Source organism: Zalophus californianus, chromosome 5 (assembly GCF_009762305.2).
Source record: "Zalophus californianus isolate mZalCal1 chromosome 5, mZalCal1.pri.v2, whole genome shotgun sequence".
Taxonomy (NCBI): domain Eukaryota; kingdom Metazoa; phylum Chordata; class Mammalia; order Carnivora; family Otariidae; genus Zalophus; species Zalophus californianus.
Genome location: NC_045599.1, coordinates 63,874,715 through 63,900,450, shown reverse-complemented (window position 1 = coordinate 63,900,450; position 25,736 = coordinate 63,874,715). Strand labels below are relative to the sequence as shown.

Sequence of the window (25,736 nt, the reverse complement as noted above, 5' to 3'; positions counted from 1 at the left end):
TTTCTCTATAAAATGGTTAATTGCTAAAGGTTGGCCCAGTATCTCCTTTAAAGCGTACACATCATGCAGCAATTTTTCTTCTGTCTTGCAGGTCCCTGCGTTCCTAATCCATGCCATAATGGAGGAACCTGTGAAATAAGTGAAGCGTACAGAGGGGACACATTCATAGGTTACATCTGTAAATGTCCTCGAGGATTTAATGGGATTCACTGTCAGCACAGTAAGTCATCCACAATCATTGTGCTTTTATTAGTATTGATTGCAAAGTATACAAGTCATTATCATTCTTGTTGGTAGTAGACTGATAGAAGCTTCCCACAGCAAAGAACCCTGAGAGTTGGCTAATGCTGCCTCTCTCCCACTGAATACACCACATCTCCCACTGAGGGACTCTCAATCCTCCCAGTGGTGTATGGGGCTAGTAGTTTTGTGTTGATTCTTTTTCATTATTCTCCAGCTATATTGCAAAATCTTGCCTTTTATTTTAAATTGCTATATGCCTCTTTCTTTCATATTTGTCCTGCAGCTATACTCTTCAAGTTTCCCAGACATTATTCTGATTAGGTTCAGAGATATACAAGAAAAGAAAACCACCCACCTGGCCCTATCTATAAGCCAGTTCCCTCCTTCTTACATGTTGGCATTTTTAGTGTGAAAATCTTTGAAAGTTCAACAACTATGTTATCTGCACTTCTCTCTCTTATCCCAGTTCTTATTTATCCTGGGAAGTTAAACAAAATAGGTCTGCTTGTGATGCTGCCTTCTTAGAAGTATGGCTCAACATAAATGCCAAGTGAGTGTTGGAGGTCCTTAACTGCTGAAGAGGGTAGAGCAGGGAGGCCACCATGGACAGTATGCTGTCAGGGCAGGCTCTAATGGAGGCTGTCACATGGTAGCTGAGTCTTGAAGGAGGGAGATGATTTTGATCAGAAGGAGGGGAACAGGGGCGCCTGGGTGGCTCCGTCATTAAGTATCTGCCTTCAGCTCAGGTCATGATCCCAGAGTCCTGGGATCAAGCCCCGCATCGGGCTCCCTGCTCCGGGGGAAGCCTGCTTCTCCCTCTCCCACTCCCCCTGCTTGTGTTCCCTCTCTCGCTCTCTCTCTCTCTGTCAAATAAATAAGTAAAATCTTAAAAGAAAAAAAGGAGGGGAACAGAGGAATGGCACATGGTAGGAAGAGTGGGGAATGAATATATGAGTTCTAAATAATGGAGTGATGGTTAAGACCAAAGTTGGATGTGTCAGCCAGAGCCAGATTTCCAACCGCCAGCAAAAAACAGAGTACCTCCTGGCTCTGAGATGATGGGGGCATAATGTACTTTTGTATTTTTCTGGAGCCTTCTGTAACTGGGAATTTGTAAAATTTCTGTAGAAGCCTGTTATAATGGCATTTATGCTCCTTAAAATGGGCACCTAAACTGCTTGTAATTATCTCTAAGAGCTCAGATCGCCCACAAGGATCTGAGTGGCTACTGATTTTTCTCAGACTGGAGCCTAAGTTGCCAAGGCTGATTCTCCCTCATTGTGGCATCATTGCTCAGCTTTCACACACAAACACCTCAGAACATCCCCAAGCAAATAGACATGGGAGCCCAAAATCTTGGCTGCCTTGATATTCACTTAAACCCATGAAGAGAATATTTCTATCCTTATGTATTTACAAATCCTCGTGATATGGTGTCAGATCAGTGCCCAGAGGAAGACAGTCTGGCCACCCAGTTGAGTACCTTAATTCAGAGCCACTTGCATCCAATACACACATACACTTACAGAGGAATACCCCCCTTGAGGTGAGAACAGAATTTTCATAATGGGATGCTGTCCAAAGTTCTGAGGCAGGAATTTCTCCCAAGGTCAGATCTTCCTAAATTTTTCTTTCCTAAGCTGCAGGGCTCTAGGAGGAGAGAGTAAGAGTATACAAAGATTCAAACTGTTAGAAATCCTTAGAAGGACAGTATTTAAAAGGCATGTGTAGACCCTAATGTCACTTAAATATTTTATATTGATTAATTCTCTAACCCTAATCTACTGCCAATGTCAGTGTGGAGTTGGGGCTAGTCCTTAAACCAGAGGTCGAGAAACTCCAAATCCGAGTTCCAACTAATAATATCTGTACAATGGTACAACATTATTTTCACATCTCTGGGCCTTGTTTTCTTCATATTGTGAAGAAACATTTAGTTTCCATTATCTTTAATGGTTTAGAAGTCCCATTGAAGACATCTAGTCATCATTTGATTATCCCCATATAAGGGAGGTTGCTCTGGACAGGGTCCTGGGGAGAGGTGTCCACCTGCCTCTGACTCCCACATGTGGTTAGCTATGAATTCTTTCAAGAGAACCATCAGGTTTGGAAAAATAGAACAAACCATTCTTGGCCCCACTCCCATGGTGGAACATCCAAGTCTTTTCTCTCATACCTTATACCATATTCAAATAAGCTCATTAATCCACATAATTTTGTTGAATTTCAAAGCTTATTTTGAAACACAAAAAAATTCTCTCCCTTACTGCACCTGGTTCCCCACAAGACTTTAAACCCATGTTAGGAATTGCCCTGGGAAGCCTGAGGCTGAGAGATTCAATTCAGAACTGGGATTTGTGGTCTCAACAAACTAGACCCTGTTCTCTGAAGTGCATCATTATCAGACACAACAGAGAAAGGAAGGAAAACGACTGGATTTGGAATCAGAGACCTAGATTCAGACCTGACCTTTACAGTGATTGGTTAAGTGACCTTGAGCCAGTTGTTTGACCTTTCTGCGACTGAAGACATACAAATCGAGAAATTCAACTAGAGATAGATGGTCTTTGGTTCATACAAGCCAGGAGAGTATTATGGCTAAATGGTTAGCTTGCTCACTGTACAAAGGTTATCAAGCCATTCTCTTTATGATGAAATTGAAAAGGCTTATATATTGGGAAAGCAGATTTAGAAGTTCTTGGAGCCCTGAGAGCTTTTTTAGGTAGGAAAAACAAAAAGCCTCTCTCTCTCTCTCTTTTTAAACAGCTCTTTAATCCTTTGTAAGAACTGCTAGGTATTTGGGTTAATTTTTCACAATGGAAATAGTTTCATGGCCCAAATATGCTCTAGAACCTTGCTGCCAAAAGTGTGAGGTCATACATGAGCCTTGCCTGGAAGCTTGTTAGAAATGTAGATTATCAGGACCACCTCACACCAGCTAAATCAGAATCAGTTTTTGTTTATTTTTTCCAAAATGATCCCCAGTAGCCTCCCACACACATACTGAAGTTTGAGAAATACTGCACAAGGCTTTCAGTAGCTGAAAGTAATCAGCTTTCAGTTACATAACAATACATTATAGGCAAATTATTTATTATGGTTTTTGCAAATCAAAACTATATTGAAAATCAATGAAATTGAGAAATGTACCAATATAATATGAACATTTCATTTGGAAAAAGGATTGAAAAAAATTCTTCAGGCATCCATATATGGGGGAGGTATTAATTTAGTTCTGTATGGCAGAATGTGAATTAAATATCTTTTGGAATATAGCTAAATAGTTAAAGAATTTTAAGTTTTATGATACAGGAATGATAAATACATAATTAATAGATTTATTTTAATAACTATTTTGTCAATATGTTACAAATTAGAAAAAAAAATGTTTCCAGCGCCAGCATTAATATTATCTACACATGATTTTTTTTTAATTAATAGATTTTAGTTTTTAGAATAGTTTTAGGTTTACAGAGAAATTAAGCAGGGAGTTCAAATTTATCCCTCCACCTGCCTGCATAGTTTCCCCCATTATTAACATTCACATTAATATGGTATATTTGTTATAAATGATAAAATGATATTGATGCATTATTTTTATCTAAAGTCCATAGTTTATATTAGGGTTCACTTTTTGTATTATACAACCCTATGGATTTTGAAAAATACATAATATCGTGTATCTACCATAGCCTCATAAATAGTTTCACTGACCTGAAAATCTTCTGTGCTCTGCCTAGTCATCCCTCCTTCCCTTGCCAAATCCCTGGCAACCACTGATTTTTTTTTTTATTATCTCTACAGTTTTGCCTTTCCCAGAATGTCATGTAGTTGGAATCCTACAGTGTATGTGGCTAGAATAATATAGTATGTAGCCCTGTCAGACTAACTTCTTTCCCTTAGCAATATATATTTAAGGTTCCTCCATGTCATTTTATGTCTTGATAGCTTTAAAAAAAACACTGAATAATATTCCAATTTATGGATGTATCACAGTTTGCTTATTCATTCAAGAATACCTTGGTTGTTTCCAATTTTTTGGCAGTTATGAATAACACTGCTATAAACATTTATGTACAGGTTTTTCTTTTGTCTTGTGTGATGTAGTTTTCAACTCACTTGAGTAAATACCTAAAAGTGCAATTGCTGGATCATTTGGTAAGAGGACACCTGAGAGTAAGAAACTTCAAACTGCCTTCCACAGTGGTTGTACCATTTTGCATACTTACCAGCAATGGATGAGAGTTCCAGTTGTTCCATATCCTTACCAGCATTTGTTACTGTAAGGGTTTTGGATTTTAGCCATTACATGTGCATTTTTGATCATGAAAGTAGCAGATGTTGTAATTTTATAAAACTAATAAGGATTCATATTATTTTTATATGGAATTACCAAATTATACATGTTCTTAAAATACCATTAGAATAATGTGAAACACACACAGGTACATATATGTATATGTATGTATATATATATGCATGGGTGTGTGTGTGTGTAAATTATAAGATGTAAATTATAGGATGAATTGAGCACCAAAATTGTCTAAAGTTTAGACTTTTGAAAGGCATTTTTATGTACGCAGTTTTCTTCTGGGAGCTGCATTTTGGGCTGGCTAGAAGTAATTATATTTTATTTGTTGCCTAGAAACAAATTTAATGCCTTAGAGAAGGACAATTTCTTTATTCCCAGAACTCTTTGTCCATGTTACCTCTCAAAGCATTCTGAGCATTCTTCCCTATGTATGCGTAGCTCCCAGCCTTCAGTTCCTGCTAAGCACAAATTTTCTTGGTTCCTCTTCCTCAAGGAAGGAGAACTCATCTAGGTACCCATCAAGCCCTGAAACAAAAAGGGTTGGTTTAAAGAAGTAGCCCAGGGGCGCCTGGGTGGCTCAGTCTGTTAAGTGTCTGTCTGCCTTCGGCTCATGTCCTGATCCCAGGGTCCTGGGATCAAGCCCCACATTGGGTCTCTGCTCAGCAGGGAGTCTGCTTTCTCCCTCTCCCTCTGCCCCTGCTCCTGCTCTCTCTCACACACACTCTCTCTCTAACAAATAAATAAAATATTAAAAAAAGAATTTAAAGAAGTAGCGCACATTATCAGATTCGCTGAAGACAATAAGCTTTCTAGTCCCTTAACCCACTGAAGAAGTTGGCCAGAAAAATATAGAATCTAAAACTTTCCTCTTCATATGTTATTATGCTAACTATTATAAACCAATGTGTTCTTAATTTTATCCTATTGATTAATAGATTCATATGTTCAACAATATTTATTTTTATTTTTTTGTCTCATCGGATATTTATTATGACTTTATGAGTAGTATTAATTCTAACCTAACATTAAAAAACACTTATCAGTAATACTGACAATAAATGATACCCATCTTGAAAGCAGGCATTCATTTGTATCACAGACCTTGGCACTGAATTCAGCAAGGAAATCAAAATGCTTTCTAAGATGTGTGGCAGAAGATTGATTCACTGACTAAAAAAATGAAGGCACTTGAATTCCACATGATCAAGATTAAAAAGGAAGTTGTATTCTGGGCGAGAAAGATATGATTCCAGGCTGATGCAGCATGGATCTATGAGTCATTTTGCTTTTGTAACTTAAATATTTCACTTTTCTCAGAGTTAGCCAATGATACTTGCCATTTCGAGGATCATTGTTAATTGGCTTAATAACATATTTGTCAATTACATGTTTTCTCTGGTAAGTGGTGCTTAGTAAACATAGACTTTGGTTTCACCTTGCTCTATTGAATCAAAATCTTTGGTCAGTACCCTGGATATAGTTGAAAGTGTTCATATGGTCCGTAGGTGTACCAGGCTAAGGACAACTGGCTTAAAAAATGACCTTTACTCTCCAAATTTTACTGGAGGAAGCTTGCTGTTAGGGAAGAATTCTGGATTATGCTGGGGTTTTTGATGCAACTGTCTCTAGATCAATTGATGAAGGGTCAGTTAGTACTTAATGGTTCTGTGCTTCAACTTCCTTATCCAATAATTCAATTCAACGTAACAAACACTGAGAACTTCACACTATGTTATATGCTGGAAATAACACATCTATAAAAACTGGAATTAATAATCCATTATCCTTCCCTAAACAGGATATTTGTTAGAATCAGAGGTTTGAGAACATACTTTACATATTTTAAGGTATTAACTATCCCTACTGGGCTAATATTTTTAAATATAATGGGGATTCCTAATGGTCTTTGATTTTTCTCTTCCTCTAAAAACATTTTAATTGTAATTTTTTTAAGAAAAAAAAATGAGTGGTGGGCCAAGGGGAAGCTCAATTTGCAGCTCTATGCTTTCCTATAAGAATTCCTCTTTTAACATCCTTAATTCTTATAGGTAATTATTATTTTTTAAAATAACTCTTTCTACTTTTGGCTTGATGGCCTTTTTATTTTAGCTTTCCACTAGAGGATCAGTTTGTCTTAATAAAGGATTTACTTGAAAACTGTGTGGAAACTTTACTTGGAGTTATTACTGACACCTGCAAACTATGTAACTAAGTGTTAAGTGTTAGCCACCTTAACTCTTTAGCCACAGGTTCTCAAACTTAGTGTGCATCTAGGAGTACAGATAAATATTTAGATTTCTTTTGCTCATAATAGATATTCCAATTTAGTACATACAATTGTGGACCCAGGTCTGACTCTTAATAAGTACCCTAGTGAAACTGATGCAGATGATTCTAGAACACTGATTCTCAACCATGGCTGCACATTAGAATCACTTGGGGACCTATGAAAAATACTGATGCCTGGCTCTCACCCCAGAGACTGTGATTTAATTGGTCTGGGGTATCGTCTAGGCATTAGGAGTTTTAAATCTCCCCAGATGATTCTAATGTGCAACCGAGGCTGGGAATCAGTGTTCTAGAACCATACCGTGAGGAATTACTATGCCTTAAAAAAACTAAGCAGAGAAATACTTAAAGAGAAACCGAGCTTGGGATCCACAAATATAATCCCACATTAAATGTATAATCATGCAACCTTATTGAATTTTGTCATTTTCAACCATTTACAGCAAGAACTGATTACAAGAATGAGGCCAGAAAAAGATACTAGCTCACTGTTCTTTAAATATGTTATCCCTTAATCTATCAGAGTTCCAAGGCATTTTAATTTTTGTGTTTTCATCCTTGGCAGGAGCCTTACAAAGAGCACTGTCTTGGGAGATATATATATAATGGATATTTACACTATTCAAATATGGACGCAGTTTGTGATTTTTGCAATAAGATACTCACATATTCACAAACTCTAAATATTTGAAAATTGTTACTTTTAATAACAGTTAAACCTTCTTTTTTTCCTGTTACTTATTAAAAGAAATTTGATTGTCAGGAAAACAAATTCTGAACAAAAACACGTTAAACAAATTTTGCCAGAGGGTTATACTCATGAAAGTGGTGTACTTATACTAATAGACCTGACCTTCTAGAACTGATTGACTCATTATTGTATAAAAGATCTCCAGGAATAGAGGTAGTACCACAAATACAGTTTAAAAAATAATAATTTGTTTGCTTGTAATCCAAATTTCCCAAGCTTCCCAGCTTGTGCTCTCAACATTGATTTCCACATTTCTCTTCTATGAACTACCATCATCCGTCCCAGGGGCCTATGTAAAGCCTCATTCTCCCCTGAAAACTTAACCAAATCCCTGTGAAGAAGCAATTTATTTATTTACACATTTGACACATTTTTTTGGAGCTTACTTACTATTTTGCCAGGTTGCCAACATGTGCTTAGGAAAGAATATAAGCTCTCTGGCTCTGCTGCTGGTCCCATCTTGAAAATACTGCTAAGTAGTAGGCTGCTCTGTCTTCTGCTGGTGGCCATCCAGGCAACTGAAACTGCACATGATCTGAGGCTGTATCAGCCATTTTAACAACATCGGATTCTACTGTGTTCCCTGGGGCTGGAACATCATGTGACTTTTTCCAAAGCCTCACACATTCCTTTATACACACAGCTGCTCAGCCTAACTGCTCTTCCATTCAGGGCTCAAACTGACACCTCAGAGGCCGCACCTCTCTAACTCTCATCTCAACCATTTTTCCCAGGGAGCTTTTTGCAGACTCATTTCATTTTAATCAGTTATAAAAGCAATAGCATCTGTGCACATTGGCTCAACAAGGCTCTGAAGTCTACTCAGCCAACAGATATATGTTAACTCCTTGTTCTGTGCCAAGTACTGTTCTGGACATTGGGATACAGCACTGATCCAAAATAACCAAGTCCCTGGTATCATAGGACTTCCATCCTGATAGGGAAATGGGTAATAAAAACTATGATGCATGAATTTACCATATGGCCCAGCAATTGTCCTCTTGGGCATTTATCCCAGAAAAACTAAAACTTAAGTTCACACAAAAATCTATATGTGGATGTTCTTAGCAGCTTTATTGATAATAGCCAAAATTAGAATCAGCCCAGATGCCCAGGTGAATGGTTGAGCAAACGGTCGTATATACATACCATGGCATACTTACCACTCATCAATGAAAAGGAAGGAACTGTTGATGCATCCAGTAACTTAGATAAATCTCCAGGAAGTTAAGCTGAGTGAAAGAAAAATGCCAGTCCCAAGACAATACGTACGATTCTAATTATGTTAACTTTTTGAAATGACAAGATTTTAGAAATAGATCAGTAATTTTCAAGTGTTAGAGGGGAAAAGAAGTAGCGGAATGTAGTTATAAGAGGACATGAGGTATTTTCGTGGTGTTGGAACTATTTAGTGTATTGACTGGGATGATAGATGAGAAAACCTACATATGTGATAAAATTGTATAGAATTACTTACCTTTATACAAATGCACAGAAGTAAAACTGGAGAAATCTGAATAAGATTGATGTGGTAATGTCAGTATTTTAGTTGTGCTTTTATATTACGATTTTGCAAAATGTTAACCATTGAGAGGAACTAGGTAAAGTGTACGTGGGATTTCTTCGTATTATTTTTTTTTTACAAATGCATGTGAATCTGCAATTATCTCAACAAAAATCTCAATTAAAAAAGATAATGTATCAGAGGTACGGGTCTGTGATTCAACAGTCTTACACAATTCACAGTGCTCACCATAGCACATACACTCCCCAATGCCTATCACCCAGCCACCCCATCCCTCCCACCCCCCCACCACTCCAGCAACCCTCAGTTTGTTTCCTGAGATTAATACATTATATGTTAAAAAAAAAGAAGAAGAAGAAGATAGCAGGAAGGGAAGAATGAAGGGGGGGAAATCAGAGGGGGAGACGAACCATGAGAGACTATGGACTCTGAGAAACAAACTGAGGGTTCTAGAGGGGAGGGGGGTGGGGGATGGTTTGGCCTGGTGGTGGGTATCAAGAAGGGCACATACTGCATGGAGCACTGGGTGTTATACACAAACAATGAATCATGGAACACTACATCAAAAACTAATGATGTAATGTATGGTGATTAACATAACATAATGAAAAATTTTAAAAAAGACAATGTAATATTATACAATATCAAGTATTAATATATAAGGATAAAGACAAAGAGCAGAGGTGTTTGAGTGCTATTTTAGGCATGGCCAAGGAAGTTTTCTCCCAGCAACTGACATTTGAGCAGAGACGGTAAATGAAGTTAGAGGGGCCAGGCAAGCCAACAGGGGAAATAGCAAATGCTAGAGTTGTAAGAGGGCTGTGTGCTTGGAGTATGGTGAATAATGAGGAGAGGGGTTGAAAAGAGGCCTGAGTGGTAGTCAAGGGTCAGATCATGTAGGGCCTTATAAGCCATAGGGAGGACTTTTTATTTTGTTGTAATTGTGGAAGGGCACCTTTGGAGGGTGAAGAGTGAGAAGGAGTCCACGAACTTACTTCTGTTTGGAGAGTGCCTCTGGCTGCTGCTGAAGAACAGGCTGTGTTGGGGGCAAGAGTGCAACACCTGAGACCAGCGCGGAGGTGATAATGACTAGGACTGAGGTGGTAATGAGGACTTGGGAAGAACTGAACAGTGTTCGGATTTGGAAAATAGTTTGGAGTGGATTCCACTGGGATCATAACTATTTGTGTTTTGCTAATGAATTTCAGTAACATAACTTTTTTTTTTTTACTTTTGCCATAGACTAGGGCAGTATAATACATTGTTATAATTTTGGGGTACCTGGGTGGCTCAATCAGCTGAGCATCTGACTTTTGGTTTTTGCTCAGGTCATGATTTCCTGGGTCTTGAGATCGAGCCCCATGTGGGGCTCCACATTCAGTGGGGAGTCTGCTGGAGATTCTCTCTCTCCATCTCCCTCTACCCCTCCTCCCCTCAGATAAATAAATCTTTAAAAAAATAATAATACATTGTTATAATTTCTAGTATGCCTTGTTATTGACATTCGTTTCTAGCTTTTAACAGCATCATTAGCATAGACTCAACTTTTAAAGATTAAAAAGATGTGTAATACAAACACATATACATATATAATCAATGCCTTTAATATATAGATGTTACTTAAGATGCATAAGATTTTTAAAGGACCCATAAAATTGGTTGTCTTTAAATGTATTGTATATTGCTTTATCTTTCACATTAGTTAAGTCATAACAGTAGAATATAGTATATTCAGTATATTTTAAAGAAAGCATAATAGAAGTGATATGTAAATCTTCACTAATGTAATTACATACTAAAGTACAATAATGATTTTGAAAAAGAGGACATCATTGGGAAACCCGGAAATCACAATTACTTTGAATGGATATTTACTAACATCAGCCTTTAAAATGTATCTGGATTGATTTTGCTCTCACAATTCCTGAATGATTTTGCAATCATGCCATAGCCTGTAAGTTTAGAAAAATTAAGGCAATATATGCTTTGAAATAAATTACCCTTGGATTTTTGGTAAGTTTTAATCATTTTAGAAGACACTTCTTAAACTACAACATTTCTAAATGTGAATTCTTCCCCTCAGCCATATGATAAAAAGTTCTTTTAGTGATCAATAAAGGAATTGCTTCTTACTCTTTCTAAATAAAATGAGTATAGTTCATTTAAATAAGGAAGATATGAAGCAGGTTGAGAACTTCACTGTAGAAGAGGCCCAAACTTTGATTCCTTATATGCCATTAACAAGTCATATCAACTTGAACTAATGATTATGCTAAGCCTTGGTTTCCTCACGTGTGAAATGGAAATAACTGGTCCCTTTGCCTACTTTTAGGTCCAGATTGATGATATCCAGGCAACTTAACATATGCAGTGTTACATACAATTAGAAGTTCTATATATTCATAAACATGATTGGCTTTCAAAATGCTTTTTCTTTAATTATGGTAAAAAAAATGGGACTGAAAGCTAAAATAAATACTGATTTTATCTGAGCTAATTTTGTCCCTGAGAGGATGGGAACACTAGATGTCTTAGTTTTAAAAACAAAGTCTTGTAATCAAGAGTGTATGTCTTCTTCATAGTGGGGGTGAAAGGGAGGAGAGAAGGAAGGAGAGAGTGGGGGGAGAGAGGAGAGAATGAAAACATGTTAATACTATTGTTTCAAGTGTCTCCTTCCCCATGAAACTCTTTTAGAAGAGTTGTCTATACCCCTTGTCTCCTGTATGCTCTGTGATTACTTAAAGAACGTAATGTCCAGATTCTGATGACTTCTTACACTTCCACTGTGTCTCTAAGGCACCATTATCTATTATGACATACTCAAATGAGTGTGCTATCTCTACATTTGTCTCTAGTCTATTTTTAAAACAACAGCCAAGGTGCCTCTTAAAACACAACTCATATTAGGGCATTTCTGTGTACACCTCCACCCCCCCGCCCCTCGCTGCATGGTTTCCTAGTTCACTTGGAGTAGAATCCAAAGTTGTATAGCAACCAAGAGATTGATGTGTTTTGCTCCTGGCCATCTCTGACCTTCTCTCCAGCCATGTTCTATCATGCTGATCCCACTTTGGTCACACCATTTTCCTTGCTGTCTGAAAATCTGCCAAACCTGCGTCCAATGTGGGGCCTTTGCTTTTGTGTTCACTTACCAAGCCTCTCTTTCCTAGATAGCCATGAAGCTTGCTCCTTTTCTTTTCTTATTAGATCTCTGTACAAGTGGTAATTCTCAGAATGCTCTCCTCCAGCCAGCTTGAATAAAATGTTGTTTTGTAAAACCTTCCTCTACCATCTCTCTAATCTCCATTCCTCTTATTCTCCTTTATTTTTCAGCACTCCTCACCACCGGACGTATTATGTATTTATTTTTTATTGTTTTTCCCTTCTCTAAAAAGTAAGCTTCCTAAGAGCAAGGACTTGATTTACTTTTTCCTCTTTTTCAATGCCTAGAAAGCTCATAGTAGGGCTCGAAAGATATTTGTTAGGGACACCTGGGTGGCTCAGTCAGTTAAGCATCTGCCTTCAGGTCAGGTCACGATCCCAGGGTCCTGGGATCGAGTCCCACATCGGCCTCCCTGCTCAGCGGGGAGTCAGCTTCTCTCTCTCCCTCTGCCTGCAGCTCCCCATGTTTGTGCTCTCTCTCTCTCTCTCTCTGTCTCTCTGACAAATAAATAAATAAAATCTTTAAAAAATATGTATTTGTTAAATAAGTAACTGAAACTTTAATGTGTCAACCAATCTGCCATTAATGTATCATCTACTAATACCTGTCTTCCATAATGTTGCACTCTGTGGAAGACAAAATACCAAGAAGCTTTATAAAACAGTGTATGCCTTCAATAGCTTATGAAATTAATATGGAGAAAAACACTGCTCCATCTAACAAAAGTCCTGTGGCCAAACAAGTTTGGGAACACTTACATTTTTTTCCTCCTTTTGGAGGTTGTCAGTGTTCATTAACTTATTGAAAGTTCTGGCAAGCCCGACAGTATATAAAGAATGATAGATACATAATTGTTAGATGATTTTAAAAACTTGTTTAATGTTGTTTAACTCAATTACCTGGAAAAGATGGGAGTGGGGGAGTGGGAATAGCCCTGAAAGCTCAGAGGGAGAGTCTCATCTTTAGGTGAAGAAGAAAGAATGGATGAAAACAAAGTGAGATCTAGACATGGGAAGGTGCAGGAGTTACTGTCAAATGAATGGTAAACATGGAGGTGGCAAGTCGGGTGAGGTTGAAAATTAATTCAAGGATCCTTTGCATCTTCTCATAGATTCATTTTAATGCATATATACACAAGGAGTAAAGTCCACCCACACACATACTTGTCTATAAGCATTGACTCAGCACTTAAAATTCTCCCCAGAAATAGTGATTATGTTAGTGTTGCCCTGCTGTGGTGACTTCCTTTGTCTGAAATACAAAGGAGTGATGAGAAATGCTTTCCATCAAGAATATCTAGAGAGCCATTTGCCACTTTTGTTTCTAGATTCTGTGCCATTATTTGTAGTTTACCGTTAGCACACTGTTTTTCTTGGAGTTGATTTTCTTCCATATATGTTCTTACCCGTTCAGCCCATTATCTGCTGCCGTTCACCAGTTGTGTATGCTTTCATGCTACATCTCTTCAGGTTGAGCTGAGGTCCTTTGTGAGCTATATTCTCACAGCCTAGGCAGTGAATCCTTCAAGAGTATTATTGTAGGACAGGAGCCAGCTGTACTTAGAGAGGACTACAGCACAAGAGTTACCCTTCTGGGGGAAATGGGTCCTGAGAAACTGTAGTCACACATACAAGGTAAGCACAGTAGAAGGTGGTTATGCCACAGGTCAGATGACTCTAAATATGCCCTTCCTAGACAGGTGCCAATTGTGTAGTCGCTTTCTTTATAAAACTCTACATCATCTGGTAGATGAAATGTACATGAGAATAGTTAACTGCAAGGATCTTGCATTTACCTTGCCATGTACATACTAGATTATAAAGTCCTTGAGGGCAAAGGTCTAGCTGCTTGTCTCCTTTGCTAGCCTTTGCATAGTAAGAGGCACAGGGCCACCAGCTCCATAAGCTGAACCTAAAAACAAAACAAAACAAAAAACAAAAAAACCCTAGCCCTGACCTAACTTCCCTACTTTATTCCCATGTTTTCTTTTATATACCAAATGCTTTGCCCAGCTTAGCCACTTGCTCTTCCTCCTTCATCTTCCTTAATGCCCATTGTGCTGCCTTTGCTGATATGCTTTCCCTGCTGGGGAGCCCTTTCCCTTATGGCTCATCTATAATACCAGGCGCAGATCCTCTAGGAACACTTCTACGATTTACACTCCTTCCAGCAAGAACACCGCCCACTACTTTGTACCTTGATTGACACGTATTTCTCCATTCTGTCTACCTTACTTGGTATTTATTTGTGTATTTCTTATCACCCCAGGTAGCTTAAAGACAGTTTCCACCTGAGTTATCCTTGATTCCTGATTATGACCCAGAATTGTGCCTTACATATAATATGTACTCAAAATATAATTGATAAATGAATGAGTAGTAGGAGCTCAGCAAACACTTGCTTATTGTTTGACTACCAAAATAGAAACCTAGAGAAAACCATGGGGATCTACAATGGAAATAATTGTAGTTGTCTTGTCTTTTGCACTAGATATGTTGGGGTTACTTGCCCTTATTTGGCAGAGTTACGTGCTTATTTTACATACCAATTTATCCCTTATATCTTGCAAGGTGCCTGTCACATAGTACGTTTACAAAAATATTTGTTGAGTGAATGACAGGATATCTATTATCGGTGTTTTATTTATACATTTTACATAAATTCAGGGAAGTACATGTTTCTTTTTTCTGAGGTACAGAGATGCTCAATGTTATCAGGTACTGAGAACTATAGAAGCTATTTTGCTTGTCCGGCACAGACAAATCAGTTAAGTATTCTATCCTAGGTTCCTGCCATTCCCTCTCCACTATCTGGTTTCAGACATCTATTTTTATTACCTTTCTTAATACGTAGGGATTTTGTTGCAAGTTGTTTCAACTGCTTCTAGGGAAAATCGGGGTATATGTTAAAAATAAATAATTATTCCAAATTCTTCTTGATTGACTCTGCGTATATAATGAGAACAGCAAACACAGTACAACATGTAAAACAGTAAAGATAAATCCCTTATGGCCAGCTCCAAGGGTACAAGTTAACCTTTTTAGGGGCTGGGAAATTACTCCAATCTTCTATGGAGCTATATATAAATAGCCATACTTGAATAGCATAACCAATGGAGTCCACTAAGAAGTTGATAAGATACTATTTTGGTGACAATATAGCTAGCATTTTTCAGAATCATTTTCTTTGTCCTCATTTAGGATAAAACTCATTGTATATCTGCAAGTCTATACACATGGATTTTAATTTTAGTTGTTATTTTGTTTTTGTTGCTGTTTTTTGTTTTTTGCTAAAACTCACCATGTGCATTTTTCTCTCTATAAAAGATGACGGTGTCCATGTTAATACATTACTGCCAACAGTACCATAATTATATACTTGGGTTGACTCAGAATGGCTGGTTGTTATCTCTGGTTAATCTTTTAAGTCTGCTTAGATAAGTTCCTGGACTATCAACTGATTTTTTTAGGTTATGAATTCATCTAAGGTATTTGGTATATTTTTTCACTGATAGCCTTATATATCAAAAATTAAACAAATGTGAAATTGCCTTATTTCTTTGGGATAGTTTAACTTGCGAGTAATTGATTCTATTTTTTAATTGATATTTCAAACTCATAGGAAATATAACTTATTTCAATTTCTCTGAATATAGTCTTGTATTGGTGTAAATGACATTTTTATCTGAGAACATAGTCTTTTTCTTTCCCTTTCAGTGCAACTGAATTGAAGAAAAATGTTTATTGCCAGCTATCTTTCTGCTGTAGTTTATGACCTGCCATTCTCAAATGGTTCAGAGAATATATTTAAAATGAACCTCCTGGTCACTTTCTGTTTTCCAGAGATTTGGAACATGATTTTGTTTTGTCATTTGAAAGTAGAGTCACTCTTTGAGGTTCAAATTTCTTGCCCAACTTTTATTTTAAAGCTTTCTCAAGGACAAAACTCAAAAGCCTTGGTGGATTTAAAAGCAGATATCTTGTTTCCTTAAATAGTCCCTTTTTAAAAACATGATTGTTATTAAGTACATTATTACTGATAAAGAAAAAAGAAACCATGGGAGATCAGAAAGAACTAAAACACTAAGTTTTCCTTTATTATTTCTGGTGACTTCTTGTATACAATTACATACACACTGATGATTTAACACCTGCCTGGGGATGTCCAAAGATAAGAGGCTGTGACTGAAGCTACAGACTACACTTTTAGAATATGGCAGAGAAATATTGTGTGGATTTCCTGTGGGCCTGATGTGAACTTCTCAAAACAAAGCAGCTGTGTTATCTTAGGAGCGATGGAGCCCAAGGGGAAAGTCCAGGGAAGCTCCCTGACTCACCAGAGAGGTGGTCCACAGGGAACAAGGAGGCAGAGCATAGTGACACACCAGAGAAGGCGCCTAGAGGTAAGGAATTCCCAGAAATGAGGTGTCTTCAGAAAACCTACAAAATTGCCCTAGGAGAGAATGAACACACAATTGCACATTCAGCACATCCAGCAGTCACCAATGTCACCTTTCAACCTGACCATCAAGGAAGACTTTCATCTACTCTGACACTGGAGAGGTCAAAATACAACTAGAGAGTAGAGGATGTCTTGGAATGAGAAAAAACAAACAAGCAAAACACAAAAACTATACTGGCTCTCAGTTCTTTCCTTGGGCACTGCCAGGAGGGTTCCCCCTGCCTTGAACCCCTCATTTTAGAGACCTTGCTTTGGCCTTCATTTTACATCAACACTCACCATGGAGCAAAGAGTCAGTGGGCACAAAGGAGCATGCCTACCAGCCTGGAGATAGATATCCCCTTCTAGACCATGTTTAGGGTACTCAGGACTCCAGGATACTATGTCCAAATGATACCAAGCTTACTTCAAAGGCCTCTATGGGCCTCTTCTTCATATCTGCCCTGGCATGGATGAACCTTGTCACTAGTGTGCATACCCCTCAGCTCAGTGGGTAGCTGTTTACTGCGTGAGGGAGGCAGAGCTTAGATGCTGGGGCTGGGTTATCCATTGACAAGTGTGAGTTGCAAGCCATTTTTCCCTGGGTCCTCACTTTGTTTTATGGAACTCTGAGGTATCTGGGAGTTCGAAATGCAAACCTAGTCCTTGACATTGTTAGAAATGTAGAAGAATATATATCTGTATATATAGAGAGAAAAATATATTTCACAATTTATTAACCTCATTTGTAATTTTTAAATATTTAGACGTGTGAGACAGCTGCCCCTTTGCCCAGGCCCTGCAAGTGGTCAGAGGGGGCCTGCTCTTTCCTTGCTAAGGTACACCTAAGATGGGGAAGAAATTTCCAAACTGGATATATTCATGGATTTTTAGATGCCACAAGACTCGACTTAGTTTAATATGTAAAATGTAAATGAATGTTTATTTATTAACTGAAGTAAGCTAAGGATATTTTATTACCTAAAGGTAACCAGGGAAAGTATGGAAGCTGCTTCAAGATTTGATTCAAGGACAGGTAGACATAAGTATCTACTATTAGGTAAAAGCTGTTTTTGTTTTGTTTTAGATACTAGGAAACTCTTTGTTTTAAATATTATATATTGGGAAACCCAGTGTTCATTTTTTGATTTGGGTGAAGTGTTACCTTACAGTTACCCTATGATCTTAGTGTCTGTCCAAATATATAGGCTTGACTATATAACATTAGTCATACCAAACCCAATTTTTAAAAAGGCAATTATCCTTAAACTAGCCTAAAAGGTATTTTATTTTTCCCTTAAGTTAGAAATACTTAATTATATTTAAAATCATTGAAATAACAGAAAAATCTAATTCTATTAACCATTGTCATGCTTTAGGAATCATAAATAGGGGAGTATGGTTTTATGCTTACAAATAGGACCTAAGTTAAGTCCCCAGATCCATGCTCTTGAACACTTTACTTATAGCGTGTTTTCATGTCTAGATGCATATACCCTGATACGTGCAAAGAAAATAAGATAATTTACTTTTGTATATACTTTTTACAAATTACATTTATTACATATATTAATTTTACATATACAATTACATATATTAATTTTACTACACAGATCAATAAGGTACCTCCCTGCATTTGTTTGTCAGAAAGACCCTAGTGTGGAGGCTCCGAAGGAAAAGTAGGAGTTCTACAAAGCAGCATACTTTCAGCACGGTACAGCTGCTTATGTTATCTATTTTTTATTAAATTAACCCTCACCAAACCCACATTGGCCTGAAAAGAAATATGCAGAGAAATGTCAGATGGGAGAAAATACCAATAATGCAAGAGGAGAGGAAAATGGCAACTAATATTTCTTCTCCTGATATGAGCTAAGCACAAAGCGTGAGATAAAGCAGTGTTAAACTGATCATATCTAACAGGAGATTAGCTTCCTAAATTGAAATTGTCAGCATGTTGCATATTATATTTTTGACGAACTCACCCAGAGTGAGTACCATGTTTTGGGATATTGATTCTAATATGAAGCCATCACAATTAGGGAGATGCTTTTTACAACATTTTCTCATTATTTTTAAAATTTATATTTTCTATAGGCATTTTTAATTTAAATAATATATTCATTTAGGAATACTTCTATATAATTTACAAATAATTAGATATTTATTGGAAGTGCATACCACAATTAAAATTTTACTGGTAGAAATATGTGATCAAGAATTTGGAGGCCATGGTTAGAAAGGACTAGAAAATATTTAAAACTTTTCAAAGAAAAAATATACTTAAACATATGAGCCCATGTAAACTTGAACTTGTAAGAGTAACCAACAAATGGATGTCTTTTTTTTAATTTTTTATTGTTATGTTAATGTATGGTGATATATTACATCATTAGTTTTTGATGTAGTGTTCCATGATTCATTCTTTGTGCATAACACCCAGTGCTCCATGCAGAACGTGCCCTCCCCAATACCCATCATCAGGCTAACCCATCCTCCCACCCCTCTCCCCTCTAGAACCCTCGGTTTGTTTTTCAGAGTCCATTGTCTTTCATGGTTCGTCTCCCCCTCCGATTTCCCCCCTTCATTCTTCCCCTCCTGTTATCTTCTTTTTTTTTTCTTAACATGTATGGCATTATTTGTTTCAGAGGTACAGATCTGTGATTCAACAGATTTTTTTTTAAAGATTATTTATTTATTTATTTGAAAGAGAGAGAATGAGAGAGAGAGAGAGCGCATGAGAGGGGGGAGGGTCAGAGAGAGAAGCAGACTCCCTGCCCAGCAGGGAGCCCAATGCAGGGCTCAATCCTGGGACTCCAGGATCATGACCTGAGCTGAAGGCAGTCGCTTAACCAACTGAGCCACCCAGGCGCCCCTGTAATTCAACAGTTTTGCACAATTCACAGTGCTCACCATAGCACATACTCCCCAATGTCTATCACCCAGTCCCCCCATCCCTCCCCACCCCGACTCCAGCAACTCTTGCTTTGTTTCCTGAGATTAAGAATTCCTCAGTCAGTGAGGTCATATGATACATGTCTTTCTCTGATTGATTTATTTCGCTCAGCATAACACCCTCCAGTTCCATCCATGTTGTTGCAAATGGCAAGATTTCATTCCTTTTGATGGCTGCATAATATTCCATTGTATATATTTACCACATCTCCTTTATCCATTCATCTGTCGATGGACATCATGGCTCTCCAGAGTTTGGCTATTGTGGACATTGTTGCGATAAATATCAGGGTGCACGTACCCCTTCGGATCCCTACATTTGTATCATTGGGGTAAATACCCAGTAGTGCAATTGCTGGATCGTATGGTATCTCTATTTTCAACTGTTTGAGGAACCTCCATACTGTTTTCCAGAGTGCCTGCACCAGCTTGCATTACCACCAACAGTGTAGGAGTGTTCTCCTTTCTCCGCATCCCCGCCAACATCTGTCCTTTCCTGACTTGTTAATTTTAGCCATTCTGACGGGTGTGAGGTGGTATCTCATTGAGGTTTTGATTTGGATTTCCCTGATGCTGAGCGATGTTGAGCACTTTTTCATGTGTCTGTTGGCCATTTGGATGTCTTCTTTGGAAAAATGTCTGTTCATGTCTTCTGCCCATTTCTTGATTGGATTAGTGGTTCTTTGGGTGTTGAGTTTGAGAAGTTCTTTATAGATTTTGGATACTAGCCCTTTATCTGATATGTCATTTGCAAATATTTTCTCCCATTCTGTCAGTTGTCTTTTGGTTTTGTTGACTGTTTCTTTTGCTGTGCAAGAGCTTTTTATCTTGATGAGGTCCCAATAGTTCATTTTTGCCCTTGCTTCCTTGCCTTTGGCAATGTTTCTAGGAAGAAGTTGCTGTGGCTGAGGTCGAAGAGGTTGCTGCCTGTGTTCTCCTTAAGGATTTTGATGGACTCCTGTCTCACATTTAAGTCTTTCAACCATTTTGAGTCTATTTTTCTGTGTGGTGTAAGGAAATGGTCGAGTTTCATTCTTCTGCATGTGGCTGTCCAATTTTCCCAACACCATTTGTTGAAGAGACTGTCTTTTTTCCAATGGACATTCTTTCCTGCTTTGTCGAAGATTAGTTGACCGTAGAGTTGAGGGTCCATTTCTGGGCTCTCTATTCTGTTCCATTGAACTGTGTGTCTGTTTTTGTTCCAGTACCATACTGTCTTGAGGATGACAGCTTTGTAATAGAGCTGGAAGTCCAGAATTGTGATGCCACCAGCTTTGCTTTTCTTTTTCAACATTCCTCTGGCTATTTGGGGTCTTTTCTGGTTCCATACAAATTTTAGGATTATTTGTTCCATTTCCTTGAAAAAAGTGGATGGTATTTTGATGGGGATTGCATTGAATGTGTAGATTGCTCTAGGTAGCATTGACATCTTCACAATATTTGTTCTTCCAATTCCTGAGCATGGAACGTTTTTCCATTTCTTTGTGTCTTCCTCAATTTCTTTCATAGTATTTTATAGTTTTCTGAGTACAGATCCTTTGCCTTTTTGGTTAGATTTATTCCTAGGTATCTTATGGTTTTGGATGCAATTGTAAATGGGATCGACTCCTTAATTTCTCTCTCTTCTGTCTTGTTGTTGGTGTATAGGAATGCCACTGATTTCTGTGCATTGATTTTATATCCTGCCACTTGACTGAATTCCTGTATGAGTTCTAGCAGTTTTGGGGTGGAGTCTTTTGGGTTTTCCACATAAAGTATCATATCATCTGCAAAGAGTGAGAGTTTGACTTCCTCTTTGCCGATTTTGATGCCTTTGATTTCTTTTTGTTGTGTGATTGCTGTGGCTAGGACTTCTAATACTATGTTGAATAACAGTGATGATAGTGGACATCCCTGCTGCGTTCCTGACCTTAGGGGGAAAGCTCTCAGTTTTTCCCCATTGAGAATGGTATACGCTGTAGGTTTTTCATAGATGGCTTTTATGATATTGAGGTATGTACTCTGTATCCCTATACTCTGAAGAGTTTTGATCAAGGAAGGATGCTGTACTTTGTCAAATGCTTTTTCTGCATCTATTGAGAGGATCATATGATTCTTGTTCTTTCTTTTGTTAATGTATTGTATCACGTTGATTGATTTGAAGCTGTTGAACCAACCTTGCAGCCCAGGGATAAATCCCATTTGGTCATGGTGAATAATCCTTTTAATGTACTGTTGGATCCTATTGGCTAGTATATTGGTGAGAATTTTTGCATCCATGTTCATCAAGGATATTGGTCTGTAATTCTCCTTTTTGATGGGGTCTTTGTCTGGTTTTGGGATCAAGGTAGTGGTGGCCTCATAAAACGAGTTTGGAAGTTTTCCTTCCATTTCTATTTTTTTGGAACAGTTTCAGAAGAATAGGTATTAATTCTTCTTGAAATGTTTGGCAGAAGGCCTCTGGGAAGCCATCTGGCCCTTGGCTTTTGTTTGTTGGGAGATTTTTGATGACTGCTTCAATTTCCTTAGTGTTTATAGGTCTGTTCAGGTTTTCTATTTCTTCCTGGTTCAGTTTTGGTAGTTGATACATCTCTAGGAATGCATCCATTTCTTCCAGGTTATGTAATTTGCTGGCATATAGTCACTCATAATATGTTCTTATAGTTGTTTTTATTTCTTTGGTGTTGGTTGTGATCTCTCCTCTTTCATTCATGATTTTGTTGATTTGGGTTATTTCTCTTTTCTTTTTGATAAGTCTGGCCAGGGGTTTATCAATCTTGTTAATTCTTTCAAAGAACCTATTCTACTGTTCTTTTGGTTTCTATTTCATTGATTTCTGCTCTGATCTTTATTATTTCTCTTCTCCTGCTGGGTTTAGGCTTTATTTACTGTTTTTTTCTCTAGCTCCTTTACTTGTAGGGTTAGGTTGTGTATTTGAGACCTTTTTTGTTTCTTGAGAAAGGCTTGTATTGCTATATACTTTCCTCTTAGGACTGCCTTTGCTGCATCCCAAAGATTTTGAACAGTTCTGTTTTCTTTTTCATTGGTTTCCATGAATTTTTTAAATTCTTCTTTAATTTCCTGGTTGACCCATTCATTCTTTAGTAGGATGCTCTTTAGCCTCCATGTATTTGAGTTCTTTCTGACTTTCCTCTTGTGACTGAGTTCTAGTTTCAAAGCATTGTGGTCGGAAAATATGTAGGGAATGATCTCAATCTTTTGATACCATTTGAGACCTGATTTGTGACCTAGGATGTGATCTATTCTGGAGAATGTTCCATGGGCACTCGAGAAGAATGTGTATCCTGCTGCTTTGAGATGGAATGTTCTGAATATGTCTGTGAAGTTCATTTGGTTCAGTGTGTCATTTAAAGTCCATATTTCCTTGTTGATCTTTGCTTAGATGATCTGTTCATTTCAGTGAGGGGGGTGTTAAAGTCCCCCACTATTATTGTATTGTTGTCAATGTGTTTCTTTGCTTTTGTTATTAATTGCCTTATATAATTGGCTGCTCCCATGTAGGGGCATAGATATTTACAATTGTTAGATCTTCTTTTTGGATAGACCCTTTAAGTAGGATGTAGTGTCCTTCCTCATCTCTTATTACAGTCTTTGGTTTAAAATCTAATTTGTCTGATATAAGGATTGCCACTGCAGCTTTCTTTTGGTGTCCATTAGCATGGTAAATGGTTTTCCACCCCTCACTTTCAATGTGGGGGTGTCTTTGGGTCTAAAATGAGTCTCTTGTGGACAGCATATCAACGGATCTTGTTTTTTATCCCATCTGATAGCCTTTGTCTTTTGACTGGGGCAATTAGCCCATTTACATTCAGGGTAACTATTGAAAGATATGAATTTAGTGCCATTGTATTGCCTGTAAGGTGACCGTTACTATATATTGTCTGTGTTCCTTTCTGGTCTATGTTGCTTTTAGGCTCTCTCTTTGCTTAGAGGACCCCTTTCAATATTTCTTGTAGGGCTGGTTTTGTGTTTGCAAATTCCTTCATTTTTTGTTTGTCCTGGAAGCTTTTTATCTCTCCTATTTTCAATGACAGCCTAGCTGGATATAGTATTCTTGGCTGCATATTTTTCTCATTTAGTGTTCTGAATGTATCATGCCAGTCCTTTTTGGCCTGCCAGGTGTCTGTGTATAGGTCTGTTGCCACTCTAATGTTTCTGCCATTATAGGTTACATATCTCTTCTCCCGAGCTGCTCTGCGGATTTTCTCTTTGTCTCTGAGATTCATAAGTTTTACTATTAGAGGTTGGGGTGTTGACCCATTTTTATTGATTTTGAGGGGACTTCTCTGTGCCTCTTGGATTTTGATGCCTGTTTCCTTCCCCACATTAGGGAAGTTCTCTGCTATAATTTGCTCCAATATACCTTCTGCCCCTCTCTCTCTTTCTTCTTCTTCTGGGATCCCAATTATTCTAATGTTTCATCTTATGGTATTGCTTATCTCTGAAATTCTGCCCTCATGATCCAGTAGTTGTTTCTCTCTCTTTTTCTCAGCTTCTTTACTTTCCATCATTTGGTCTTCTATATCACTGATTCTGTCTTCTGCCTCATTTATCCTAGCAGTTAGCACCCCCATTTTTGATTGTACCTCATTAATAGCCTTTTTGATTTCGACTGGGTTAGATTTTAGTTCTTTTATTTCTCCAGAAAGGGTTTCTCTAATAACTTCCATGCTTTTTTCAAGCCCAGCTAGTATCATTAAAATCATGAGTCTGAACTCTAGGTCCGACATTGTACTAATGTCCGTATTGAGTAGGTCCCTGGCAGTTGGTACTACCTCTTGTTCTTTTTGTTGAGTTGATTTTTTCCATCTTGTCATTTTGTCCAGAGGAGAATAGATGAATGAGAGAACAAAATGCTAACAGGGTAACAACATCCCCAGAAAACATACTCTAAACAAATCAGAAAAGATCTTCCAGAAAGTGGTCGTTTTTCTGTTCAGAGAGTTGTTGCTATTCTTTTCTTTGATCTCTGTTGAGTTCATAGGTTTTCAGAATGGTTTGATCCCGATCCGGCTGAATTCCTGAGACCAGATTAAATCCAGGTCTCCTACTCCTCTGCCATCTCTGCCACCAGACTCCCAACAAATGGATGTCTTGTATTTATGCTAACTCATTTCTTCTGCTTCTAGCTAACCCAAAAGACACCATTTTCTACCTACAAATTGGTAGTCTACTTATGATTATTGAAACAGTATGAAACCTCAATCAGAGAAATTTATGCAGGCCTAGGAGAAATACTTGTAACAATGTCGGTACCCTGGGTTTCATACAGTGATTTGGGATGAGCTAACTCATAAATACACTGTTTATTTATAATAAATAGCTAGTTGCCTTTTTTTTTTTGTTAATGGAAATTTCTACCCATTAATTTGTATTGCAGAGTGGCATAAAGTGGATCTCTGGGGATGCCTGTGGCTAAAATGTTTCTACTTTGTTGTGCATGTACAGGCAAGGGGGATATCATTAAAATATAATAAAAATGTATGTTGTTTCTTTTTATTGTTCTGTTTGTTCTTTTGTTATAGGCACCACAGGGGAACATTTTATGCATTTGGTAATAAATGAGTTTGGGGGGATATAAAATGACTGTAGATATTTGGAGGAGTTATGATTATTAGATTAATACCTTAGATACTAAGAATGACATTGAAATGCAAAAGCATGGAATGACAGAATGAATGACTTGACCTGAAGGTTTCAAAAATTAATGTAAACACCTTGTTACAGAAAATGGATAATTTATCACCAATATACATTTATTTCAAAGTAATAGTTTTTCTACACATCTTAGGATAAAAGGTTTCAGAGCATAGAACCAAAAATTTTTGTATTTATATATTCTTCTATTTTTAACTATCCAATTTTACCATGTAATTGAGGGATAAATAGCAAATAGATGCAAAGCTTACTTTATAATAAGGTAATACTATGCACTACATAACTATGGAATATAAATGTATTTTGTATATGCTAGAAGCACTTTAAAATTATGTTTTAGTAATCGATGTATTTCTCTTTTGACGTTCTGAATGCTCTTTCATCTCGCAGGTATTTTTTT

At 37.6% G+C, this 25,736-nt stretch overlaps 1 protein-coding gene across 2 annotated transcripts in view; it reads left to right on the top strand.

Moving 5' to 3' along the window:
• The window catches only part of EDIL3 (EGF like repeats and discoidin domains 3), a 415,865-nt gene that overhangs the window by 196,765 nt on the left and 193,364 nt on the right, over positions 1 to 25,736 (top strand). Inside the window, exon 4 of one of the 2 annotated variants that reach the window (XM_027606748.2) lies at positions 92 to 220. The exons of the other annotated variant lie outside the window; for it this stretch is intronic. Within the exon in view, the coding sequence (XP_027462549.1) occupies positions 92 to 220 (129 nt within the window). The remainder of the gene's footprint in view (positions 1 to 91; positions 221 to 25,736) is intronic. 2 annotated transcript variants of the gene reach the window in all.